General features: G+C 43.7%; 1 protein-coding gene across 2 annotated transcripts; it reads left to right on the top strand.

Annotated features, from left to right (window-relative positions):
* The first annotated feature begins 836 nt into the window (after window positions 1-836).
* On the top strand, window positions 837-22,588 carry cpne4b (copine IVb). Of its 2 annotated transcripts, XM_061092708.1 has the most exons (17): window positions 837-1,134; window positions 4,625-4,815; window positions 7,712-7,891; window positions 10,681-10,752; window positions 11,734-11,808; window positions 12,410-12,493; window positions 12,576-12,665; window positions 14,679-14,777; window positions 15,647-15,733; window positions 16,347-16,406; window positions 16,536-16,669; window positions 16,884-16,938; window positions 17,185-17,236; window positions 18,023-18,156; window positions 18,240-18,293; window positions 18,562-18,798; window positions 21,620-22,588. In XM_061092708.1, the coding sequence occupies exons 2-17, from the start codon at window positions 4,645-4,647 to the stop codon at window positions 21,749-21,751; spliced, it is 1,716 nt and encodes a 571-aa protein (XP_060948691.1). In that variant the 5' UTR covers window positions 837-1,134; window positions 4,625-4,644; the 3' UTR covers window positions 21,752-22,588. The 2 variants fall into 2 exon arrangements, with proteins under 2 accessions (XP_060948691.1, XP_060948692.1); XM_061092709.1 differs by lacking the exon at window positions 18,240-18,293.
* Window positions 22,589-23,347: the final 759 nt, after the last annotated feature.

Below are 23,347 nucleotides of genomic sequence, written 5' to 3'. Positions count from 1 at the left end.
AGATAGATAGATAGATAGATAGATAGATAGATAGATAGATAGATAGATAGAAGGATGGATGGATGGATGGATGGATGGATAGATAGATAGATAGATAGATAGATAGATAGATAGATAGATAGATAGATAGATAGATAGATAGATAGATAGATAGATAGATAGATAGATAGATAGATAGATAGATAGATAGATAGATAGATAGATAGGTAGGTAGGTAGGTAGTTGATGGATATATAGATAGATAGATAGATAGATAGTTAGATAGATAGATAGATAGATAGATAGATAGATAGATAGATAGATAGATAGATAGATAGATAGATAGATAGATAGATAGATAGATAGATAGATAGATAGATAGATAGATAGATAGATAGATAGATAGATAGATAGATAGATAGATAGATAGATAGATAGATAGATAGATAGATAGATAGATAGATAGATAGATAGATAGATAGATAGATAGATAGATAGATAGATAGATAGATAGATAGATAGATAGATAGATAGATAGAATACAATTAATTCATGTGAAGCTGGGAATCTATTGCACTCAGCGTGAACCTTGAATCTTGGGTCTCAGATGTGCGGTCGTCGGTTGTTATAAAACCACTGAGACGAACCAATCAAAGCCGAGGGAGGGGGGGGGGTCACTTCTTCTTCTTCTTCTTCTTCTTCACGCTTGCCAGTTCACCTTGACAGCCGCGAGATGGCGCAGACGCACCGCGCCTTTACGCACGGTCCCTGGTGCCGCCGCCGCCGCGCTCGCTCCCCCCGCGGCCCCCGGTGCAGCCAGCGGGATGTGACAAACTCCAGCTAAGTGGAGAAGCGTCCTCCTCCTCCTCCCCGCCTTTCACCCGGAGTCAACCCAGGAGCACGGAGCGTATCCTCCGCGCTCGGACCCCGCGGGAATTAGAAAAAGCATCCCCCCGCGCGCCCTGACAGCCGCACAACCCCGGCCGAGCTCTGCGGTGTGAGAGAGGGAGGGAGAGAGAGACTACACGAGGCCACACAGAGAGAGTGAGGAGAGGGAGATGGGTACGGGGGGCGCGCAGTTGCCCGTGATTGTCCAGTGAACGGCGGTGAAGTTACTCGGCTCCGCTCGGATCCTTTCCCCTCCAGGTCGTTGAGGTGAGTTCTCTCCCTGCAGTGGAGGAGCGCAGCCCGGGTGCAGGTGCATGTCTCACCCCGGTGCCTGTGGGATCCTCCAGATATTACATATTTTGTCTGTCTTGTAAATGCTGTGTGATGGCATCAGATGCTTGTATATAGCCTGAAGCTGGAGTATAGAAGGTGTAACTATAGGCAGCTTCTTGTGTGTTAGTAGCTGGGTGAATTAGAGGACATCAAACTAGAGAATATCCCTTTTTTATTAGCAGGCAGACACATGTGATTGTACAGTAATCCACAGGGACTTGTCAGATTCTTTATTTGGGGGAAAGAACTCTTAGAAAGCGTCTGCTTTAATTTGATTCTGCTGGAGTGCAATAAGACAAGATAAGCTTTATTTGAAGAGGAGATCCGCTCTATTCTATGTCCTTCTCTCTCTCCCCTCTGCCACACTTGCTTGTCTTCCCTCACTCCAGCCCTCTAATCCTTCCCTCTCTCTCCCTCTATCTCAACCTCTGTTTCCCCCCCACCACTCTCACTTGTCTCCCTCTCTGCCAGCTCTAATAACACTGAGTTCACACAGCACCAGGCTGCTTCACTTCTGATACTCCCCTCTTGTCTCTTCTCAGACCTGCAGCCGCCTCTTATGCGATGAGTCCGGCTGAGCGGATTGCTGTCACCTGTTATGATTAGTAATCTATATGTCTGATTGCACGATATGCCACTTAGTTCCTCACCTTATTAGGGGGCCTGTATTTGCTGTGGCTGCAGGGCAGTGTTACTCCAGCACCTTTTCTGATAATCAATATGTGACCAAGCAGTCACAGTGTACAGTGTCATGGACCTTCCTGTGGCTGAATCATTAATGCCACATCTGTCACGGTCCACACATGTGCCCAGGTGAAGGTTGAAGGACACACATGTGCACACACAAACACACAAGTCAGGGATCCTGACCATGGAGCCCTGAGCCGTGATTGATTGTCACAGAGTGAAAAAAAATAAAAGCTGACAGCGAGGAGCCTTGAAATGATTTCAAGACGTCTCACTCCGCCAAGCAATCAATCAGCGCTATTTTGGTTTTTGTTTGGAGGCATTATTTAGATTTACACGCCAATTTCACAAGCGCGGGCCGCTTTGTTGCAAGGCATTGAGCCACCCAACCAGCAATTTGCACTCCTTGTTTGTGATGGTTGCTGCTTTCCACAGCAGTTCAGAGAGACACTAGTTTTCATAGTTCTTGGTAAATGTTTGAGATATGCAAATAATCCCAAAGTTTGTAAATGTGTCCACACTGGGAAAGAAACGACAAATCTAAGCCACAACTGGGATGCAAATGTCCTCATCGCAATGCATTTGACTAGGACTACGGTAGAGAGACCAGTTGCAAACTTGTGCAAAACCACATTTTGTGACACGGTGTGATATCAAAATTCATTGTCACCTCTGGCAATGTGCAGCGCCTGTGACAGCTGATGCTCTCCTGTGTTGTGAAGGCAGATTCTGCACCCTGTTCTGCCACAGTACAGTGGCTGTGTCTTCCACATCCCCCATCACTATCAGTGTCATCTTCTGTCAACCGGAACAGACAGGCATCTGCTGCTTCCCGCACACACTCTGTCTTCTCCGTCACACACACACACACACATAAACACAAACCCACAAATGACATGCGGTAATGTGCCACCACCACCATGCCAAACACAACTAACTTCCTCCCACCCACACACAGGTCTCTGTCACACACCTGCCCCGTGGCTCTGTCGGCATACATTTGTCTGTGTACAGGCCATTCATGGTGCTCGGCTAAAAATAATTATCACAAGCCAACACACACTCAAGGGACATGAATTATGGAGGATGGTTAGCGAGAGAGAGAGAGAGAGAGAGAGAGAGAAAGAAATAAAGAAAGAATGAAAGAAAGAGGGAGAGAGAGAGAGAAAGAGAGAGATTCAGGTCAGAGTCAGACCCAATTCCAAGAGCTTTGCTCCCTAAGGATGATACTACTAGACCACTGCATTAATATTCAGTTTGTACCATCTAGCACATGAGACCTGCGGTTATCCTTTAGTTTGGTCCTACTGGACCCCAGGCTACCCATAGGTTTGCGCCGAGTGCTTCATGTACATTATGGACTGGGATAATGCGTCCGTGCATTTTGAGATGAATTATACATGCAGCCACGCAGTGTTCTTAATAGTACAGCTGTTTCATCGTCAACTTGATCTAGCTTTACAGACTAAAGCCTCTGAATAAAGTGCTTAAGCTGGAAAGGTATATTATTGAGGGTACAACTGCAGCTCAACAGTTACAGGAATAACTTGACATTAAGATAAATAAACATTTAATCATTTAGCACAAGATAAATGCTCAAAAGTTAATTAGTGAGTGTTTGAGGTGCCGCTCGGCTGATTCAGATTCCTTTGGGCAGAGCCTGGTTTGCTCTTTCCAATGGATTCCTGTACTAATTGCTTAGCTAACGGTCTGTTGGCTGTTGGGCTCATGTTTATTAAAAGTGAGAGTGATATTCATCTGTCAAATTGGCAAGAGAGCAAATAAGCGTATTTCCTGATACATGGCAAACTATTCCTTTAATGGCCCTGCACATCAGGAGGGCGTTTCCAGCACTTGTGCAGTGGTGATTAGTTCTGGGACGTGGGTGGTTACATGTTTGGAATTACTTGAGGAGACAAGACCCATATGTTACTGAGAACTACAAAGTTATTTAAACAGGTGCAATGTAGCTGAAAGGAACATGAGGGAGACGTCAATCAAGCTGAATCTGCACGTGTCCCTAGAGAAAGAGTTTAATTAGTAAAAAAAAACAGAAAAAACAACTATAGGGCCTTTAAAATCAAGATAGTTATCCAATGTTACCTATTAAGTAATATTGCCATAACTTGCCCCATGTATATAAGTGTACAGCCAACTTCTTCCCTTGCTTTAAGCTGACATATCAAGCAGTTACACTGGGAGTAATCGCCCGGACTCTGTGCAGTTGGAATACGAGAACACTCACCTTGAACAAATGATCAACAGCAGATACCTTTCGGCTGCATTCAGTTAATGGGTCATTTTCCTGCGAGTGAAAAACGACGGTGTCGCAGTGATTAGATGCTTGACAGTTTTCTATTTCGGGACTGCGAACCCTATACACCCTGTGGAAACCTGAGGAGAAATCAGGAGAAGCCTTTGTTGGTTACTCAGCATATACAGGGCAATGTGTGCATGTGTGTGTCAATCTGTATGTACATTCATGTACAGAAATGCATTAAGATGGGTACGCGCGTAATTGTGGATGTTCTTGTTCATACTGTCAGGACGTGTGTGTATTGTTGTGTATTTGGGGACCTTGTCTGATATTCTGTAGATGACCTTGAACAGTGTGAGCGCTGCCTGCTTAGTCAGGTCTACTGCGTCTGCTCATCTCTCTGTCTATCTATCGTTCTATCGTTCTATAGATATACGTACTAATCCCTTCTCCTCTTCTCTCTCCATCTCTTCTCCTCAGTGTGTGATTGTGTGTTCAGCATGAGTAACATCTATGAGTCTGCAGAGGCCACGCTGGGCTTCATCAGCTCTCCGTGCCTGGCTAAAGTGGAGCTCCGAGTCGCCTGCCGGGGGATCTCGGACCGCGATGCCCTCTCCAAGCCCGACCCCTGCGTGGTGCTGAAGATGCAGTCGCACGGGCAGTGGTTTGAGGTACGGCAATGGGACGGGATGTGGATGTGTCTCCAGTTCAGAAAAGGATTTACAATAACAAGACGAAGGTTTACTGGCGACATCAGCAAGACGTGTCCTTTTGAACACCAGTTAAACCAGTGAAACATCCTGAGGCCATTAGACATCCTGACGCCCCGGGATAGATCTCACAGTGCCGGCTGTAACCTGCCTCTGCCCCAGTGACCCTAAAAGGGTTCAATCTAAATGATGGATGGGAGAGAATCTGAACGAGAACTCGAGACACTAACGGGGGCTTCCTGTCGAAGGCAGCTTGTTACATTGATTGACATTGATAGATCTCTAGATTTCATCGATTCCTAAGCTTGTGTCACATTTATAGCCTACAAATTAGCTTTTTTTCATAAACTTGCAGTTGACATTTTATTTCTCTGTGAGTCAAACCGATTCTTAGTAAGTGATTAAATAAGTAATCTTTTTTTTTCCTTCAACTACAGAGTTTTCAAGGACATTTTCACACTCTACACCACTTCTCCACGACCTGCTGTACCAGTCGGGTTGAAGAACTATTTTCACCCGCCTTTAGATTCTGTTTCGCACGGCTCCTTATGAATTCCTCCACACGCTCTTGAAATTGTCCTTCTACCTGAAATAGTTCAAACACATCATTGAATTCATGCTCGACTAAATTATTATTTCTAATCAAGGACGCCGAGCCGCGGAGCTGTGATTGTGTCGCTAACCCTCTCGCAGCAAATTACAGGCTGCGTTCGCTCCTTATGAATTATGAATGCTCATTGTCAGGGACGGCAGACGAAATCAGAAAGGTGTTTTGTGCAAACTTTTGTTGACTGATGCAGCGACTGGACGAAATGGAAAGTGCTCACCTCAGCTTTTCAACTGAAAGTAATGAGAGCACCAAGATGCTCTCTCTGGAATCATGGAATTTTTAGGAAATTGTTTCAAATTCATACAATCGTCCTGGAGTACATTGTTCAGCTGGAAAAATTGTGTTCCTCTCTTTTGACTTGACTGCTTTTTCAGGGACTATAGTTACAACCTCCTATACACGACAAATCTCATTCCCACTGAAGCCTCAGCGGTGGCAGTAACACATGTACGAGCTGAAATATCAGAACACAGCGTGAGGGAATGAGTAATACATTTTAAAGAAGACTTGTTATTTCCCTCGGCCCCTATTTCTTTTTCATTTATCTGGGGGGGGACAGACATATGCTGAGAGCCCTGTCGTCCTTTTAAATATGTAGATACACGCCCACGCACGCACATCCTCACACACTCGCTGTTGCAGTGACCCACTATTACAGCCGAGCAATAAGACGCAAGTCACTTATATATACACTCTGTAATACACACGCACGCACACAAACATTGAGAAAGTAGTGCAGTATTATTCTGCATTTGGAGACTTCACAAAAGGCAAGTTTGCACAGAGTACTCTGTGTGTGTCTCTGTGTGTGTGTGTGTGTGTGTGTGTGTGTGTGTTTGTGTGTGTGTGTGTGTGTGGGTATAAAAATGAGTGTGTGAATTACGATAAGCCCCTTTGTGGGAGTGTGGGACTGGACAAATGTTATCACTGCCCATCAGATACAGAGACTCTTAATTGGATAATGCTTTTGAGAGACTGTTCAAGCCGCTGGTAAATGTGTGTAAGCATATGTGTGTGTGCTTGTGCGTGTGTGCATGTTTGTTGATGTGTACATGATTCTTTTTTCTCTAATGAGATGCCAGCCAATTGCGGTAACTGTCAGAAAAATGCCAAATCTGTGAGGGTACGTCAAGTCTAGTGTGCTAGTGGTGTGTGAGTCTGTGTGTGTGTGTGTGACTGTGTGGGGTTATCAACTGTAAAAAGGACACAGTCGCTGCTGTTGGTGTTGAGATACACTTTTGCTAGCCTTTCTATTCCGTTCTGCATCAGCCACTTAGAGAGAAGAAAATGCGAGATCAATGTTACAACTACTGTTGCTTCTTTGTTTGGTCAAAGAGCTTCTGTGATTGTTTATGAGCTATCAAGAATAATCTATAATCCCAGTTCTCAAATTGACAAGTGTATACAATGTGATAATGGCCACTTGTGGTAATTGCCGCGTTGCTGAAAAGTCTGAAGAGCTCCCGAATCGATGTGGACCGGCAGTTTGTTGGAAGTCGAATGAAATCTTCATTCTTCAGTTCACTTTGGAAGGACTTTCAAAGCGAAATATCAAGTGAAACTGCAAACATTGAAATAGCAAAGTTTTCTGAAACACTGTCAGAGCCAGACCCTGACTATACAACAAATATACAAAATTAACATAAAACATATGCTGTTCTGTTTTTTGGTTAGATTTGTGTTTGTAAGCAAGAGTACACAAAAACTACTGAACTGGAAGGATGCAATATGGGGTCAGGAAAGAAACCATTACATTTTAGTGTGGATCAGGATCAGGGAGCGGACAAAGGATTTTGTTTTTGTAATATTAGGAAATAAGAAAATAATGAGTCAACAAATAGATGCCCATGTAAAATATCCCATCATTTATTCTTAATTAGACTATACAATTAATAAAACTGACACATATAGACATTAAAGTCAGGATTAGGACTAAAGTAGCTTCAATGCTTAATGGGTCTTAAAAGGGGCTTCATTTTTAATTAGTCTTTCCACTTATGAGTAATGCTTTTTTTAATTGACTAAATCCTGCTGTAAAAAAAACTTTGCCAAACAGCCATGAGATGTATACGTAATAAACATTGTGATGGATTATTTACACTAGATCGACAGTAAATCCAGGCAAAACAGTTCATAAGATTATTTGCGTATCTGTATTTGCAAGAAACACAAATTTCTCCCCTCGGAGACGTTAACTTGAAACTTTTTGTGTTCCCATGCTGTACCTGTGCTCGTGTGCGTTTGCAGGTGGACCGTACAGAGGTGATCCGCAGCAGCAGCGGCCCCGTCTTCTCCAAGATCTTTCTGGTGGATTACTACTTCGAGGAGGTGCAGAGGCTTCGCTTTGAACTCCACGACATCAGCTCCGGCAACAACGGCCTCCGTGATGCTGACTTCCTGGGATCCATGGAGTGCACCTTAGGACAGGTCAGCGCCTGACAGAGGCTCTCTGCTTTTACCGCCTCCCTCTTCCGTTCAATAAAACAGAAATCCACTCGAAGTCAGGTTAACATGACTGAATATGAAATGGCATGTTAAGCACTTCACTGCACAAGCCAAGTGGCGCGTGTGTGCGTTTCCAGTTTTCACTTCGTGTGGGCTGCACCTGTGAACACATGTAAGAGTGAGATCACCACAAGAAGTAGTGTGTATGATGTTAGCATATACTTGTATAGAGGTGAATGCATGACAGGAGTGCATTTATGTGCATTGGTGAGTCTGTTTGCAGGCGGTAGATAGAGACCAGTATATCACTACAGTTTAAGTGTAGAGCATGGCAATCTGTGTCAGACCCATATGCAAATACAGCCTGTGCGCTTTGAGTTTAAGATTTAATCAATTATATAGTTCACTGAGAGCTTACAACAAATGTATTAAATACTTTTATCTGGGTGAGAAACGACTTTAGGCTAAACTGATGAAATCCTTCGCTTCTTTCATCTGCATTCACAGTGTGTTTTCTTTGTCCTTGAGTCCTTAGTTACACCAAACTCTTTGGGTGCAATAGACTGTGTTTTCAAAGCACTTATATGTGCGTATATGCTAATACATATTGCCCTGTAGCACACTTAACGGCATTGCAGTACCTCTCAATGGTGAAGTAATGTAGTCGCAGTCAATATTTAAAGTTTTGCTTCACTTAAATATCCAATATTTCGCCTTTAAATGAACTGGAATTGCAGTGGCACCAATTAACAAGTGATTTGATTTTAGGAAATTACCTTCTTATGTCATATCTAATGGAAGAAAATCGGGGTCCAACAGCTTTCTCGTCCTCGTCTGCCACAGAGAGGAATTAATGTTTGTTTCCACTGGAATCCCCTTCTCATTGTCAGCGACGCTATCAGCAACACAAAGCTGGTGGATTAATAATAGTTGGGGAGAAGTGAGATAAGTGACACGGAAGAGGATTTATGGAGGCGAGAGCCTGCGAGGTTTTACTGAAGTGGGAATAAAAGCGGCCAACGCACCAGAAGAGGATTTCTGAAAGAATCAGTAACACATCTGTTCATAGAAATCAGTTCAGTGAAATTTGAGACGGAGAGCGGAATATTTTGTGCAAAGATGTTCCACACTAAAATGTTACATACTACAGGTTTTGGTGTTTGGATCTTTCCTCTATGTACAAAGGCAAACCCGTCATAACAGAAATGTAGCCAGAAGGAGGCCTTGACACAGGGGGGTTTGTCACTGAGGTATTAAGTTGCTATAATCAATATTTTTTAAATAGACAACATGACTACTTTAATGTGAAAAGTGTGATGCACACGCAGAGAGTGACTCTATCGCCCGACTCTGCAGTTCACCTCGGGTCTGGAGCCCCTCAGCTCAGCATTTAGATGTTCCCTTCCTGTACAGTTCGGTTCCTGTGCACTCTCACTGCTCTTGTCAGCATTGTTTCGGAAAGCAGCAGGAAGCAGTTCCAACGACCCTGTGCGAATACCTGACTAGCAACAAACAGAAGACGGACATAGGGAAGTAGAAATAACATAAATTCTCGGAGAAAGAGCCAGACTTTTACTCAAAAGGTGGTGGAGACCAAAACGGAGCATTAATATTATCAGAGTTGTATTGGATAGCAGCAGGCGGCAGCTCCAAATAACCCAGTGGACAAAGCTAGGTAGAAATCTGAGCTTTTCTTAGAGAAAGAGCCAGACATTTCCTTTAAGAGTTGGTGGAAAAGGGAGAGTAAATATTGTATAAAAAGGTACCAGGTGGACATAAACATGACTGTAAATGAAGGATAGTATTACCTGTGTAAGCTGGAATCACAAGGGGCTTATACATTTTTCATATCCATTTAAACATAACCACAAGGTGATACTTTGTCAGTGTTATTACCTCCCCCCAAGGAGGTTGAGTTTTTGTCCGTGTTTGTTCGGTAGTCAGCAGGATTATGAAAAAAATACAAGATGTATTACCAGGGAATTTGGTGGAAGCATGTGCTTTGGGCCAGGAAATAACTCATTAACTCTTGTTGTGGATCCAAGATTTCTTTTTTTTCACTCTCTTTAACATTATGAGAGAGCTTTTTAATTTTTTTTGACCTTATGACCAATTTTCCAGGATATCATTCCTGGATATAGATTGTTTTTAAACCTGGGATATTTAGGGGACTGATATCTATGAGTAAGTGATGTATCTTGTTGGAGTTAAGGCAACTGTTCTCTCTTGAATTTAGATTTGATTCTCAGTTCACAGTCACATACATGTGTTCCTCAAAATAAAACACAAACAGCTTGTTGAAGTGTTGATGTTCGCAGCATTGTGTGCCACTTTTGCCTTCTGGGTGTTAACAACAACTCAAACGTCTTCCTGTAATTAGAAAGCGTTGCTAACACTAAAGATTTCACGGAGAGAAACACGTTGCTCTGCAGCCTCCAGGTGCCTTTACCTTATTGTTTTGTTTTGTTTGTTTGTGTGGGTGACTCCCAGTGGACATTATTGCCCTCTTATCCCTTTTACAGCACCTGGTTGGTAAATAAAAAAGGAGAGAGGCGCATATTTCACTGGCAGATTAAGCCAAGGATAGAGCAGCAGAGAAAATTACATTTGACAGATAGTGTGAAAGGTGACTCCACTATCCTGCATTTATTATGTCCACTGGATGTGTAAGTGGGAAAGCTTTAACAAGAAGGGCTGGGTAACACCAGGACGACACTTAGAGCTGAACATGAGAATGTCTGAGCTTGTTTCTGTGTTTCTGTTCCCTCCAGATCGTCTCACAGAGGAAACTGACCAAAGCTCTACTGAAACAGGGAAACACTTCGGGAAAGTCGTCTATAACAGTAAGACATTCAGTAGCAAGGAGCGCACTACAACAATGTGGGATTCAAAGGTTTGGATGGAAATTGATGTATTGGGTGCAGAGGAAACATAAATGGACTTTAAGGAAAGGAGGTTGATTGGCTGGTCTGGGAGGATGCACTGGTGACTGGGCAGAGGGAGACTCAGTGCAGGGGTTCCATCTCAGCTGCTTTCTACCTGAGAGTATTATGTTCCCTCTCAGACAGTACTAGAATGAGACATGCAAGAGGTGTGCACCAAACTGGAGGAATGAGAGGGGGATGAGAGTTGGAGGATGAAGAAATGAGGACTGGGATGAGGGAAGGAGGATGAATGGACGAGGGAAGGGATTAGGAAGGATATGTGAGTAGGGATGAGGGAAGGAGGATGAAGTTGTAGGGATGTAGAAAGGAGAATGAATGGGTGAGGAAATGGGATGAATGCAATGTGAGTGAGGGAAGATGGATGAAGGTGTGGGTAGGGCTGGGAGAAGTAGAATGAATGGGTGAGGAGAGAGGATGAAGTAGGGGATGAGGGAAGGAGGAGGAAGGTGTGGGTTGGGATGGAGGAAGAAGGAATAATGGATAAGGGTAAGGATGAGTGAAGGAGGATAGGGGGATGCTGGAAGGAGGGAAGAGAGCATGAAGGGACGTGGGTAAGGATGAGGGAAGGAGAATGAAGGGATGAAGGAAGGGGGGATGTTAACTAGTAAATGTCATCTGTTTCCAGAGGCAGCCGACCCACTCACACTTGCAAATCACACCTGCACCACCTCCTGCACTTACACATTCACTAATTAATTTCATATAGTGTTACATGTGCAATCTGTTCTGTTCCTCATTTCTCATTTTCTCTCACCTCTCTTCTTCCTCTGTGTCTAACCCTCTCTCTCCCTCTCTCTCTCTCCCTCTGCCTCCCCCTCCTCCCCCTCTTCCTACTCCTCCTCCTCTTCTGATTCTTTCTCCCCCCCCCCCTCTGTAAAGGTGACAGCGGAGGAGTTGTCTGGAAACGATGATTACGTGGAACTCTCCTTCAGCGCTCGTAAGCTCGACGACAAGGTGTGTGTGCAACCGCTTGAAAACGATCGAAAAGTTCTGGTTGTTCCTCACGTTTCAGAGGAATTAATATGTAGAGGTGTGACTGTGTGTGTGTTTGTGTGTGTGTGGGTGTGTGTGTGTGTGTGTGTGTGTGTGTGTGTGTGTGTGTGTGTGTGTGTGTGTGTGCGTGTGTGTGTGTGTGTTTGTAGGTCTGTGTAAGTGAGTCTGTGACTGTACAATACACAGAAGTACAATCTGGCATTAGAGGAGGCCTGCTGAGATAGGTGGGCACCCCTCTCCCACATTAACACCCTATCTCACCCTTTCTGCCACACACACACACACACACACACATAGATAACTTTATTAATTTTCAGCTTTCACACACACACACGGCCACGGATGACTAATCCAAACAAGTTGCGCCTTAGGGGAAAGATGGAAGAAAGCAGAGGAGGGGCAGATAAATTGGAGAGGACAGGAAAGAGACGGGTGGAATCTAAAAGGAAGAAAGGAGGGGAAAAGGGGTGAACTAATGATTCTGTTAGTGCATTCATGATTTATGACGATCAAAGGGCAGATCTGAGGCGATGCCTGACATGCATGTGTTTCCTCTCTGAAGGATTTCTTCAGCAAGTCGGACCCCTTCCTGGAGATTTTCAGGGTGAATGACGATGGCACTGAGTCGCTCGTGCACAGAACTGAGGTAATGACAAGCACAGGCAAACATTTTAATGTTGTTGACGACTTCCGATCTGTGATTAGCATTTACTGTGCTTGGTGTGCAGACAGTCATGAACAACCTGAGCCCGGTTTGGAAATCCTTCAAAGTTTCCTTGAACACGCTCTGCAGCGGCGACCACGACAGGGAGCTAAAGGTGAGTCAAACCTTCTTTTAGCAAGGCAGAATGAAGACAACATCATTTTATTTAAGTGTGAGCATTATACGTCATAATCTGAGTACAGCAAAAAAAAAACATGGCCACCGCTCGCTTTATTATTCAAGTTCCACCAGTGACAAACGGCAGACATTTAGAGGGGCCGAGGGCAAACAGTACCCGAGGGCCTGCATGTGTTCCACAGCAAGATGTTCTGCTTTTTGCCCAGCATACAAATGATGAGATTTACACTCAAAGGTATTCACAGCAGAACCAAACTGTGTTAATAAATCACCAAGTGGCCCCAGTCCTCGAAACAGGTCCAGTTCAGCTCATGTGCTCTTTTACTGATTTCACTGGTGTTATTTAAAGAGCCAGACGGCTATTACAGAGCTCAATGGTCAGACCAAGACTCTCACCTTTACTTGCCGGAGAAGATCTCTATCTGTGTGTGTGTGTGTGTGTGTGTGTGTGTATGTGTGTGTGTGTGTGTGTGTGTGTGTGTGTGTGTGTGTGTGTGTGTGTGTGTGTGTGTGTGTGTGTGTGTGTGTGTGTGTGTGTGTGTGTGTGCATATGTGCGAAAGCGGTGGTCACACATCAGCTGTGAACAGTTATTCTTGCCATGAATAAACATGAGCTCGTTCATTAAATATTCAGAGGCGTCTTAACTCCGCATGGCTCCTGACAGCAGGAGAAAGGGCTCACACACACACACACACACACATGCACACACACACACACATGCACACACACACACATGCACGCCATTAGCTATGGTTTCCAGGGCTACCTGTTTGAAGCATCTGAGCTATAGTGAGAAACGTCAGGGCAGAGATTTCCATTCAGACCCCTTCCTCCTTTCACCTGCCTCTTAACTGACCAATGCATAAATGCATACACCCACCTCTGCAGAGCCTGGCTATCTCTCTCCACTCTTTCTGTTTATCTACCCCTCTACCTTTCCCTCTATTCCTCCATATCTCTCTCTCTCTCTCTCTCTCTCTCTCTCTCTCTCTCTCTCTCTCTCTCTCTCTCTCTCTCTCTCTCTCTCTCTCTCTCTCTCTCTCTCCTCTCTCTCTCCCTCTCTCCCCCTCTCTCTCTTTCTCCATACAACAGTTAGTATTCAGTGAATGGAACGACGGAGGCTCTTTATTTTTTCATCACACTCTCGCACGGCACTCAGCAACTTGAAAATGAAGCAGGACTGCGAAGAGCAAGGGTTCGATCCCTCACCCGGAAAAACTACTGTCAATGAAACAGAAACAATTCACAACTGATCTCACTCACAGACACACACACACACACACACACACACATACAACTCTTCAGGTCAAGGCACTTGAAAGCTGAAGTGGCAGGAGAAGGAAATAAGGGGATTACTGCAGCCCCGTGTTTTTCAGTCGAGTGTTGCTGGATTGTTTCTGATTACTTGTCCTGGAGGTGACTTAAGGCGAGAAGGTCACAAAGCACTACAGCAAAATGACTCCTTCGTAGCAATTATATCTGAGTTAAAAGTAGACGCCTTTGTGTGTGTGTTTGTATTAATATCGACCAGCTTTATTGAATATTATTGATCGTACTGTGGTTGACGGCCCAGATATTGGGGCCCTATATCTCACGCTGAGATTGTAGGATTGTTTCTTTGTCATGTGCTAGGACCTGGCCCACTGACCCTCGCCGTTTCACCAGTGATTGGGGCCATTTATCTTGTCTTGTCGGTCCTTTGAGAGAAACAAACTATTACGTTTTAACACACGCACACACAGTACACACACAAAGCTGTCTCTTAAGCCGCATCCCTCTCAACATCCTCAGATTAATATTTCACCACTCCTTTGCCCCCCCACCAACACCGCCTTATCAATCATTCAGCATGGCATTTCCCTGCATGCCTGTAAGCCCGTATGTTTGGGTGTGTGTGTGTGTGTGTGTGTGTGTGCGTTTGGCTGACAGGGAGGCAGTTGCACTCTAACTGAAAGAATGTGTGTGTGTGTCTCTTTGTGGCTGTTCCAGTGCACAGTTTGGGACTGGGACTCTAATGGGAAACATGACTTTATCGGGGAGTATCAGACCACGTTTAAGGAGATGAGGGCGGAGCAGGAGGGAAAGCAGGTAAGCGTGTAAACACAGAGTCATGTCAAGCCACATGGTTGAAACGCAATCCACACACTGACTCCTCAGCACAGATTTATTGAAAAAGGGCCCTCAAAAGAGAGGATACCTCCGCCAAGGTCCAACAGTCGCCTTTAATTCAATCAAGCCAGACCAAATCAAACGCACTTGATCAGTGCTCTCAGGATGCTTGATTGTTTTCCGTAAAGATCCGTGAATCATTCCCTGGTATTTTGGTGTAAATGTCAAACGCCGCCCTATCTCGCAATGATTAACTGAAATACAAATTCCTGTATCAGCACCAAAATTATTGGAGTTCTTCCCTTTCACCCAATTTCCGAGGTCCGTCTTAGAAACTTATTTCCAACTTAGTCGGTCTTAGTCTTTCTGCCAACTCACTGACCCAGTGTGATAAACATCTCAAAATCAGGAACCATTGTATAAGCACACAATGAAGTCAGTCCCAGAGAAAGGTGCTGTATGGACAAGCCCAAAAATACATCTATACAATTGAACATAAGAAAAAACACTAGAAACATTCCCGCTGAAAATTTCCACCTATACAATATGTACCATGTTTTCAACAAATTCTGATATGAAATGCATATATGTAAGGGTCAAAGTCTATGGACATATATTAATAAAAAGCTTTGGAATAAATACATTATATTTGAGAAGAAATGTTTTAATTCATATTTAGCTTTCTCTACATTATTCATATTGGAGATAAATGGTGGTCTGGAGTCAGTGTGCAGGCATTTCCATTCACCTTGTGCCTTTAATACATATATAATTGTAATATTTTCTTATGCTCACCACACCCACAGTGAAAAAAATTTAACATAATCAATGTGTGTTTTTGCCAAAAGCTTCAATGGGAGTGCATCAACCCCAAATACCAGATGAAGAAGAAGAATTACAGAAACTCTGGTGTTGTCATGCTCAACCACTGTAAGGTAAAGTGACCCAATATCAGTCAGGTGCTTTGAACTTTCTGCAGTGTCTCCCTTTTTGTGTTTTCTGAGTCTGCAACGAAAATTTTCGAAATGAATAATCTCTCAATTAATTTATATTATAATAGCTGATTATTGTTTAGTCTGAATAATGCAAATAATAATGAAAAGTGCCCGTCACACGTGCATGTTTAGCAATCCAAAATCTAAAGATGTTAAATTTACAATTATTTAAACGGAAAAAACATTTTAGTTGTTCATGTTTGAAAAGCTAGATCTAGGCAGTGTTTATAATATTCACATTACTATTGTTCTAATTTATTATTTATGCCTATGCACGAACATACTACAGCAAATCCTTGTAGGTGCAAGATTGATTTGATTCGCTTATTGCAGCATTAAATAGAACTTCCTACCGATCACTATTTATAGATACAGTATATATGTGAGGATATGAATGTATTGTATACAGTATGTGCATATGGGTCTTCATTGTATTTATTGTGTGTTTCTGTATATTTTTCATGTGTCAGTTTTCAAATTACTCCGTGGGAAAAGAAAAACAATCATCCGGTGAATTTTCATGACACCAAATTTCAATATTTCTCCCTGACAGATCATCAAAATGTATTCCTTCCTGGAATACATCATGGGCGGCTGTCAAATTCAGTTCACAGTGAGTTTTGTCTCATATAACCTCTTTAATATTCACATGCAGCAGCATGTCGTTGTCTATCCTTGCTCAGTCGTGCGATGAGAGCGTATACTGTACGTGTGTGTGTGTGTGTGTGTGTTTCTGTCGCAGGTGGCAATAGACTTCACAGCATCCAATGGGGATCCCAGAAACAGCTGCTCCCTTCACTACATCCACCCCTACCAGCCCAACGAGTACCTCAAAGCTCTGGTGGCTGTGGGGGAGATCTGCCAAGACTATGACAGGTAGACATCCATCATCATTTAGCTAATGCTGACACACACACGCATCCACACACTTTCAAGTACATAAACGCACAATATTTCCCCTCTGAGGACCAACGCCTTTGATGAATAAAGGATTTTCAATGTGCTTAATGCATTAAAGTGTTTTTCGTCCATTATTTGTCTTTTCCTCTCCAGCCTTATTAGTGAATCATTTGTCTCGTTCTTTCTCCAGTGATAAGATGTTCCCAGCGTTCGGCTTCGGAGCTCTGATACCACCTGACTTCAAGGTAGGACACTGGGAATGTGTGTGTGTGTGTTTGTGTGTACGTGTGTGTGTGTTTGCAGCAGAAGGGGGCTGTTGCTCTGGCTAGTTTAAAGATCGGGAGCTCTTTTAGAGTCACCGTTTGCTTTTGATCATGGTGAGAGGAGAACGCATCTGTCAACCTGTAAATTGGACTGAACATGTTGTGCTGAGTGGTTGGTTGGCCGGGTTTGTTAAAAAAGCCCCCGTGTTCTTTCTGCTTCATGTGAAGGTTTCACACGATTTCGCCGTGAACTTCGATGAGGACAATCCTGAATGTGCTGGTGAGCCCACACACACCCACACACACACACACACACACACACACACACACACACACACACACACACACACACACACACACACACACACACACACACACACACACACACACACACACACACACACACACACACACACACACACACACACACACACACACACACACAGGTACAAACATGCCCAACATGCACACTAATATGTCACAGGAAAGAAACAGTCCTACAGTATGGCTGCCGCACGTTTCTCATCTCAGACACTGTCAGTCCTATATTTCTCCCTCTGTTTCTGTCTCCATCCTCTGTTTCCTCCAAACTGTCTCACACACACACACACACACACACACACACACACACACACACACACACACACACACACACACACACACACACACACACACACACACACACATACATAAATGAAGCTGGGAGATTTGTCACTATGCTGCAGGAAGCATTTCAAGCTCTACAATTCAGAGGAAAAACAACACTAATCTGTATGTGTGAAATGGGCTCCTGCACTCCTCTTCCCCACATCGCCGCGTTCCCGTCGCGGTGCAGTGTGTGTCTGCCGTCTCGTGCTTGTGCGGACTACAAGGGAATGCTTTTTGAAAAAAGAAAGAAAGTGCCCCGTCGCCTCGATCCCACGCGCCGAATCTGATTTGCTTTAGCAGACACTTTTGCAAGTACGAGAACTTTGACTCTGCGAGGTTAGAGCAGGGTAATACACAGGTAAACAGAGAGGGAGACAAATAAAACAAGCAGCGGGTGAACCTGCTATGTGTGTTGCAGGGATCCAAGGCGTCGTGGAGGCCTACCAGAATTGCCTTCCCAAGATCCAGCTGTACGGGCCCACCAACATCGCCCCAATCATCCAGAAAGTGGCCTCGTCCGCCTCCGAGGAGATGCACACCAAAGAGGCCATGGTGAGAGAGGGAATGAGAAAGTTAACAGAAGAAAGTTTGGGGCATTTTTGTTCTTGTTGTTGTGACAGTTGGTGTTTGCACAGGTCAAAGAGAGTGGGACGAAGGAAAGAGGAAAAGACAAAAAAAGCACATCAGAGGTAGGGGTGAAATGCTAGAAGAGAAAGAAGAGGGAAAAAAGAGGAACTGAAAATAGGGACGGAAATGATTGATATTAATTTCATTCAAGTCCTAGGTTTGAGAGCAGCCTTCATGTCCCCCACCTGTCTTAGGGTCTCTGGCGGATTCGAATGAGTTTTATTCAAATCAGTTCCCTAACAAGAAGTCACTTTTAAAAAATGAAATTCAGCGAACGTCCATTCTTCACCTCCTCACGTCCTCCCCTCTCCTCACCCCCCATCCCCGCAGGAATACTTCATCCTGCTGATCCTGACCGACGGCGTCATCACCGACATGGCGGACACGCGGGAGGCCATCGTGCACGCCTCCCACCTGCCCATGTCCGTCATCATCGTCGGCGTCGGCAACGCGGACTTCACGGACATGCAGATACTGGACGGGGACGACGGCATCCTGCGCTCACCCAAGGGCGAGCCAGTGCTCCGCGACATCGTCCAGTTCGTCCCGTTCAAGGACTTCAAACACGTGGGTGGAGAAAAAGGGTGGAGGGAGTGTGGAGGGGTGGAAAGTCTTGTATCTATAAATCACAAAGAGTTGAAAGGGCTTATTCCCAGGGGGGTTACATTTAGACATGTCCAAATTGGGGACCACAGAATTAAGTATTCAACAGAATAGATGATCTTTTTCAGCTGCTTTTGTGCTTTGTGTAGCTACTTCCTTACATCCAGCACCTGTAATGGATTCCTGACTGTTTACCGTAATCCTTGCAGCTTTTCTCAAGCTGAATAACAACATTGAAGAGCATAATAAATGTGAGGAGGATCCATGGAGGCTTATAAGAAGATTTTAAACCAGGAAAATAATGATATTGGGCAGACCCTGAAGTTCCCGATGGATACTTTACATCAAAACTTTCACATGATTTTTCAAACCTGCTGCTAAAGGGATTAGACGTTATTGTGGAAAAAAGAAGTAACACAAGCCTCCTCTTACAAATGAGAAATGTCACTCAGTAGAGAGCATTCACCAGGGCCCGACAGTTCCCTTTATAAAACCACATTTAAATTCACTAGATCCACAGTTTTATTTGGATCTGCACCTTATTCCACATGCTCATAAATATCCGTCCCCTAAATGTGCCTCTTTTTTACATCCAGATCCATGAATCATTCTGAGAGAAATCAATGAACATGGAAAAAACCCTGGATCTGCCCACTGATCCAGATCCAAACCAAAGGTCTTCCCTGACTGATGTGTATCATCCTATTGACTAACAGACAAACAAACAAAGACAAATATACAACCTCCTTAATTTAGGTGATAGAAAAAGTAGAAGTAGTAAAAGAGGTAATGAAATGTGCCTCAGTTCAATAAACTCACGAGTTTTGTACCAGTAGCTTATGGTGGCTGTTCAGCTGTTTAACAAAAGCCACAACTTGTAAACATGTAAATCTAATCCAAATACCACTGCAATCAACCAACTAATGCTGTTTAACGCCTACATTAGTCATGTGATGTCAAATAAATATTGTCATAAACTGCTGTGACTCTGCTGGAGGCGAACTAGCTGAAGCATTTAATGCTGAGAAGAAATGAATCCACTTCAACATGGGCTGTGTGTGTGTGTGTGTGTGTGTGTGTGTGTGTGTGTGTGTGTGTGTGTGTGTGTGTGTGTGTGTGTGTGTGTGTGTGTGTGTGTGTGTGTGTGTGTGTGTCTGTGTGTGTGGTACACTTGCATTGGGAGGGCTGGTAAGAAGTGCAGTGTTCAGATGTTGACAAGTGTGAGCGTGTTGGCATCATAAGCTTTGTGTGCTCATCAACACACACACCAGCTCTCTACACAAGTGTGGAACGTGTGTGTCTCGCATGTGCGTGTGCCTCTGGTGGCATTAATCTCGCCTGGCTTTGACAAAGTCTGTTTGGCTGGGTCTGTTATGGTGAGTTTGGTCTCCGGCAGATTGAGAAATCATCCCAGATAAACAGAAGGAGAGAGAGGGAGAGACTTCAGCAAACGCAGGGAGGAGAAGAAACTGGCCAAAAGTACATTAAGAAACAGGCAGAGAGGAGAAGTGAAGAATAAAACTGAAGGGACAGAGGGGAGGAAGCAATAGAGAGAGGAAGACGGGCCCGGCGGTGGTGGAGGGAGGTCAACAGGAGACCGGAGCTAAAGACAAAAGGGAGAGAGGGAATGTGTGACAGAGGTGGAGAGGTGATTTTCTGCTCTGTCGTTTCTTTTCAGAAGGGATTAGCAGGACGGAGCTGCTGTGTGACAGGCAGAGCGGGGGGGGGGGGATAACAGGTAGATAGCAGCGGAGGAGAGGGAGCGGGAGGAAGGGTGGAAATGAGAGGAGGAGAGCGGCGGAGGGCTGGGTGGTGGGTGCACTTTGATGATGCATTGTCTCGGGCAATTATGTGAGACAGAGTATGACAGACTCAGATTTGGATGTGTGTGTGGTGTGGTAGCATATGTGTGCATGAAGACGAGTGGCCGATGTGTGTGTGTGTGTGTGTGTGCATAGTTATGTGTGTGTGGGTTCATTTTTATTTAGTTTTAAGTTATCACAGACTGTTGACAGCGCACCAAAACTAGAGTTGCATTCAAAGTAGTTTTAAAAAGATCTACTACAGGGGCACAGAGTGGCGCACATACCTCCACAGAGACCCTTAAATCAAATGAAACTGCACCAAATTACACACACTCAAAGATATCAGTCTCCTAAATCTGCCAGATTTTTATTTTTCATCAACATCCATGAATTAATCCCTTGGAAAACAATGCAAATTTCAAGAAATCAACTATTCTATTATCTATATAGGGGAAAAAAGCCTTTTCTTGCAATATTAAAGAATAAAAGATAGATCAAAATGTCTGGATCTCCCCACTGATCCAGATTCGCACCATTATTTGTTCGTTTTTTTTCCTGACCCATCCTGTAATGTAAATTTAAATCAACTCATACAGCATTAACTACACAGATGTATAATGCATATTACTCATCTGCATTTGGAAGTGTTAAGTATGGGCCTTCATACATTGTTTAATTAATCCTTAGAGAGAATGTGATGTATTTATTTTCGGTAACATCCGGTGACCAGTGTCTCGTAACCAAGCGATGGAAGCAAAGGACAAAAAGGTGAAAGCAGGGATGTTTGGAGGTTGTCAAATCAGCTTGTCTGATCACATCAGTCTCACTGGTCTGGGCCTTTGACAGCATCCGGCTCAACAGCAAATTCTGGTGTCCGAGAGCTGTCCACGCATGGCCAGTGATGTGTGTGTGTGTTTGTGTGTGTGTATGTGTTTGTGACCCTGCTCCTCATCCTTCTCTGTCTATATCTGTATTTCCAGGCCTCCCCAGCTGCCCTGGCTAAGAGCGTTTTGGCAGAAGTCCCCAACCAGGTGGTGGATTACTACAACGCGAAAGGCATCACACCCAAGTGTATGTCAGACTATGAGTCCACAAGAACGTTCAGCCCCTGACAATGGACTGCATGCATACATACACCTAACTACACATATACAGTATACTGTATATCATATATACATAGAAATATACATTTATTTACTGTATAGTATATATACACATGCAAAAGCACAAGTACACATACACACATGAACAAGCTCACACAGGCGTACTACATACTACATACAGTAGTCTAGCTCAGAGAATTAGATTGTTCTGGTGAAATAATTTGAACTCCTCCATTGATGACTGTTGCATGTGTGGCCATGGCATCACCTGGGAAATAATTACTCTCTACTGTATATCTGAACGATCTTTATAGAAATAAGAGCAGTCTTCTGAGCCAGCATGCAGACTCAACCCGTAGCCCGCCCAAAGAAATGACACTCTTACCTTATTCCGATAACTAGCAAGTACATATAGACCAAAAGATCTGTGAGTAGATGAACCAAAGTGTGTGACTGCATAGCCCTAAAAGCTTAGAATTAGCATTGCAAATCTTATTATGGGAATGGTAGCGTCGCTGTTAGTGTACTGCATAAATGCATGCATAATTTAGCTCCTTCTAATATCCTGTCTGCAGTATCCTCTTGCTAGTTATGAAATAAAGTATCTCTGTCATTCCAGTGACATTCAAACTCGACTTGGGTGTTTCGGGTTCTTTTCTACAGATCTGTTTGACATTTTGCTAAATGGAAATGAACAACTGAATTATTGTAATAATTTCTTATTAACCTTCTTACATTGTAAAGAGTTCTGGGAGGGTAGACAAGCGTGCGTGGTAGAGACTCATCTGTGAGCAAAAACTTCTGTATTCTGCATGTTGATTATAATAAAGACACGTTGGTTTCTCACTTGGGCGTGTTCTGGTTCTTGTGTGTAAGTGTGTGAGTGTGTCACCAATCTGCCACGCACACACAAATAACACTTTCTGCACAATCTCTCTCTCTCTCTCTCTCTCTCTCTCTCTCTCTCTCTCTCTCTCTCTCTCTCTCTCTCTCTCTCTCTCTCTCTCTCTCTCTCTCTTTCTCTCTCTCCCTCTAGCTGTCCCTCACACGGACATTAAAATGCAAGAATAAATTATTGCACTAATCTTTATATAGTTAATTAGGTCGAACCAAAGTTTGGCCGTCCTGAGAGTACTCGCCATACGTGGCTCAGCCCCTGACGGTCAGATCAGTATTCAGCACATGAACCTCCTGAAGTCCGTAGCACCAGTCTGCGTCCTCAATCAGAGCCCACACACTTCACAAGAGTTACTTCAAAACATGGAGGGGGTCAATTTTAGAATGGTTATGAAAACTCTTCTGTTCTCCTCTCAAATCTAATATTATTCTCATCACCTTTTTATATTATTACCCCTACCACTACTACTACTACTACTACAAACTACTACTACTACTAATAATAATAATAATATAAAATTGTTGTTTGATCCAGGAGACCTAAATCACTGCGACTTACTTTTTTAAATTCGGGTTGAATTAACATTAAAATTCATTTTTACTAATATATATAATTTTATTTTTATTATTTACTTTGTTTACATAAATGGAGCAACCACTTGGTTGATGCAGATCACGTCATGTGACTGAAAGCTCCCGACAAGTGAA

Source organism: Limanda limanda, chromosome 19 (genome assembly GCF_963576545.1).
Source record: "Limanda limanda chromosome 19, fLimLim1.1, whole genome shotgun sequence".
Lineage (NCBI taxonomy): Eukaryota > Metazoa > Chordata > Actinopteri > Pleuronectiformes > Pleuronectidae > Limanda > Limanda limanda.
The sequence above is the reverse complement of the archived record's forward strand: the minus strand, read 5'-3'. Positions and strand labels throughout refer to the sequence as shown.

Excerpts from the sequence above, each read along its gene's own strand:
- cpne4b (XM_061092708.1), top strand. The coding sequence starts at position 4,645 with ATGAGTAACATCTATGAGTCTGCAGAGGCCACGCTGGGCTTCATCAGC. Across the intron at positions 10,753-11,733 it reads CGGGAAAGTCGTCTATAACA|GTGACAGCGGAGGAGTTGTC; the intron begins GTAAGACATTCA and ends CCCTCTGTAAAG. Across the intron at positions 12,666-14,678 it reads ACCACGACAGGGAGCTAAAG|TGCACAGTTTGGGACTGGGA; the intron begins GTGAGTCAAACC and ends TGGCTGTTCCAG.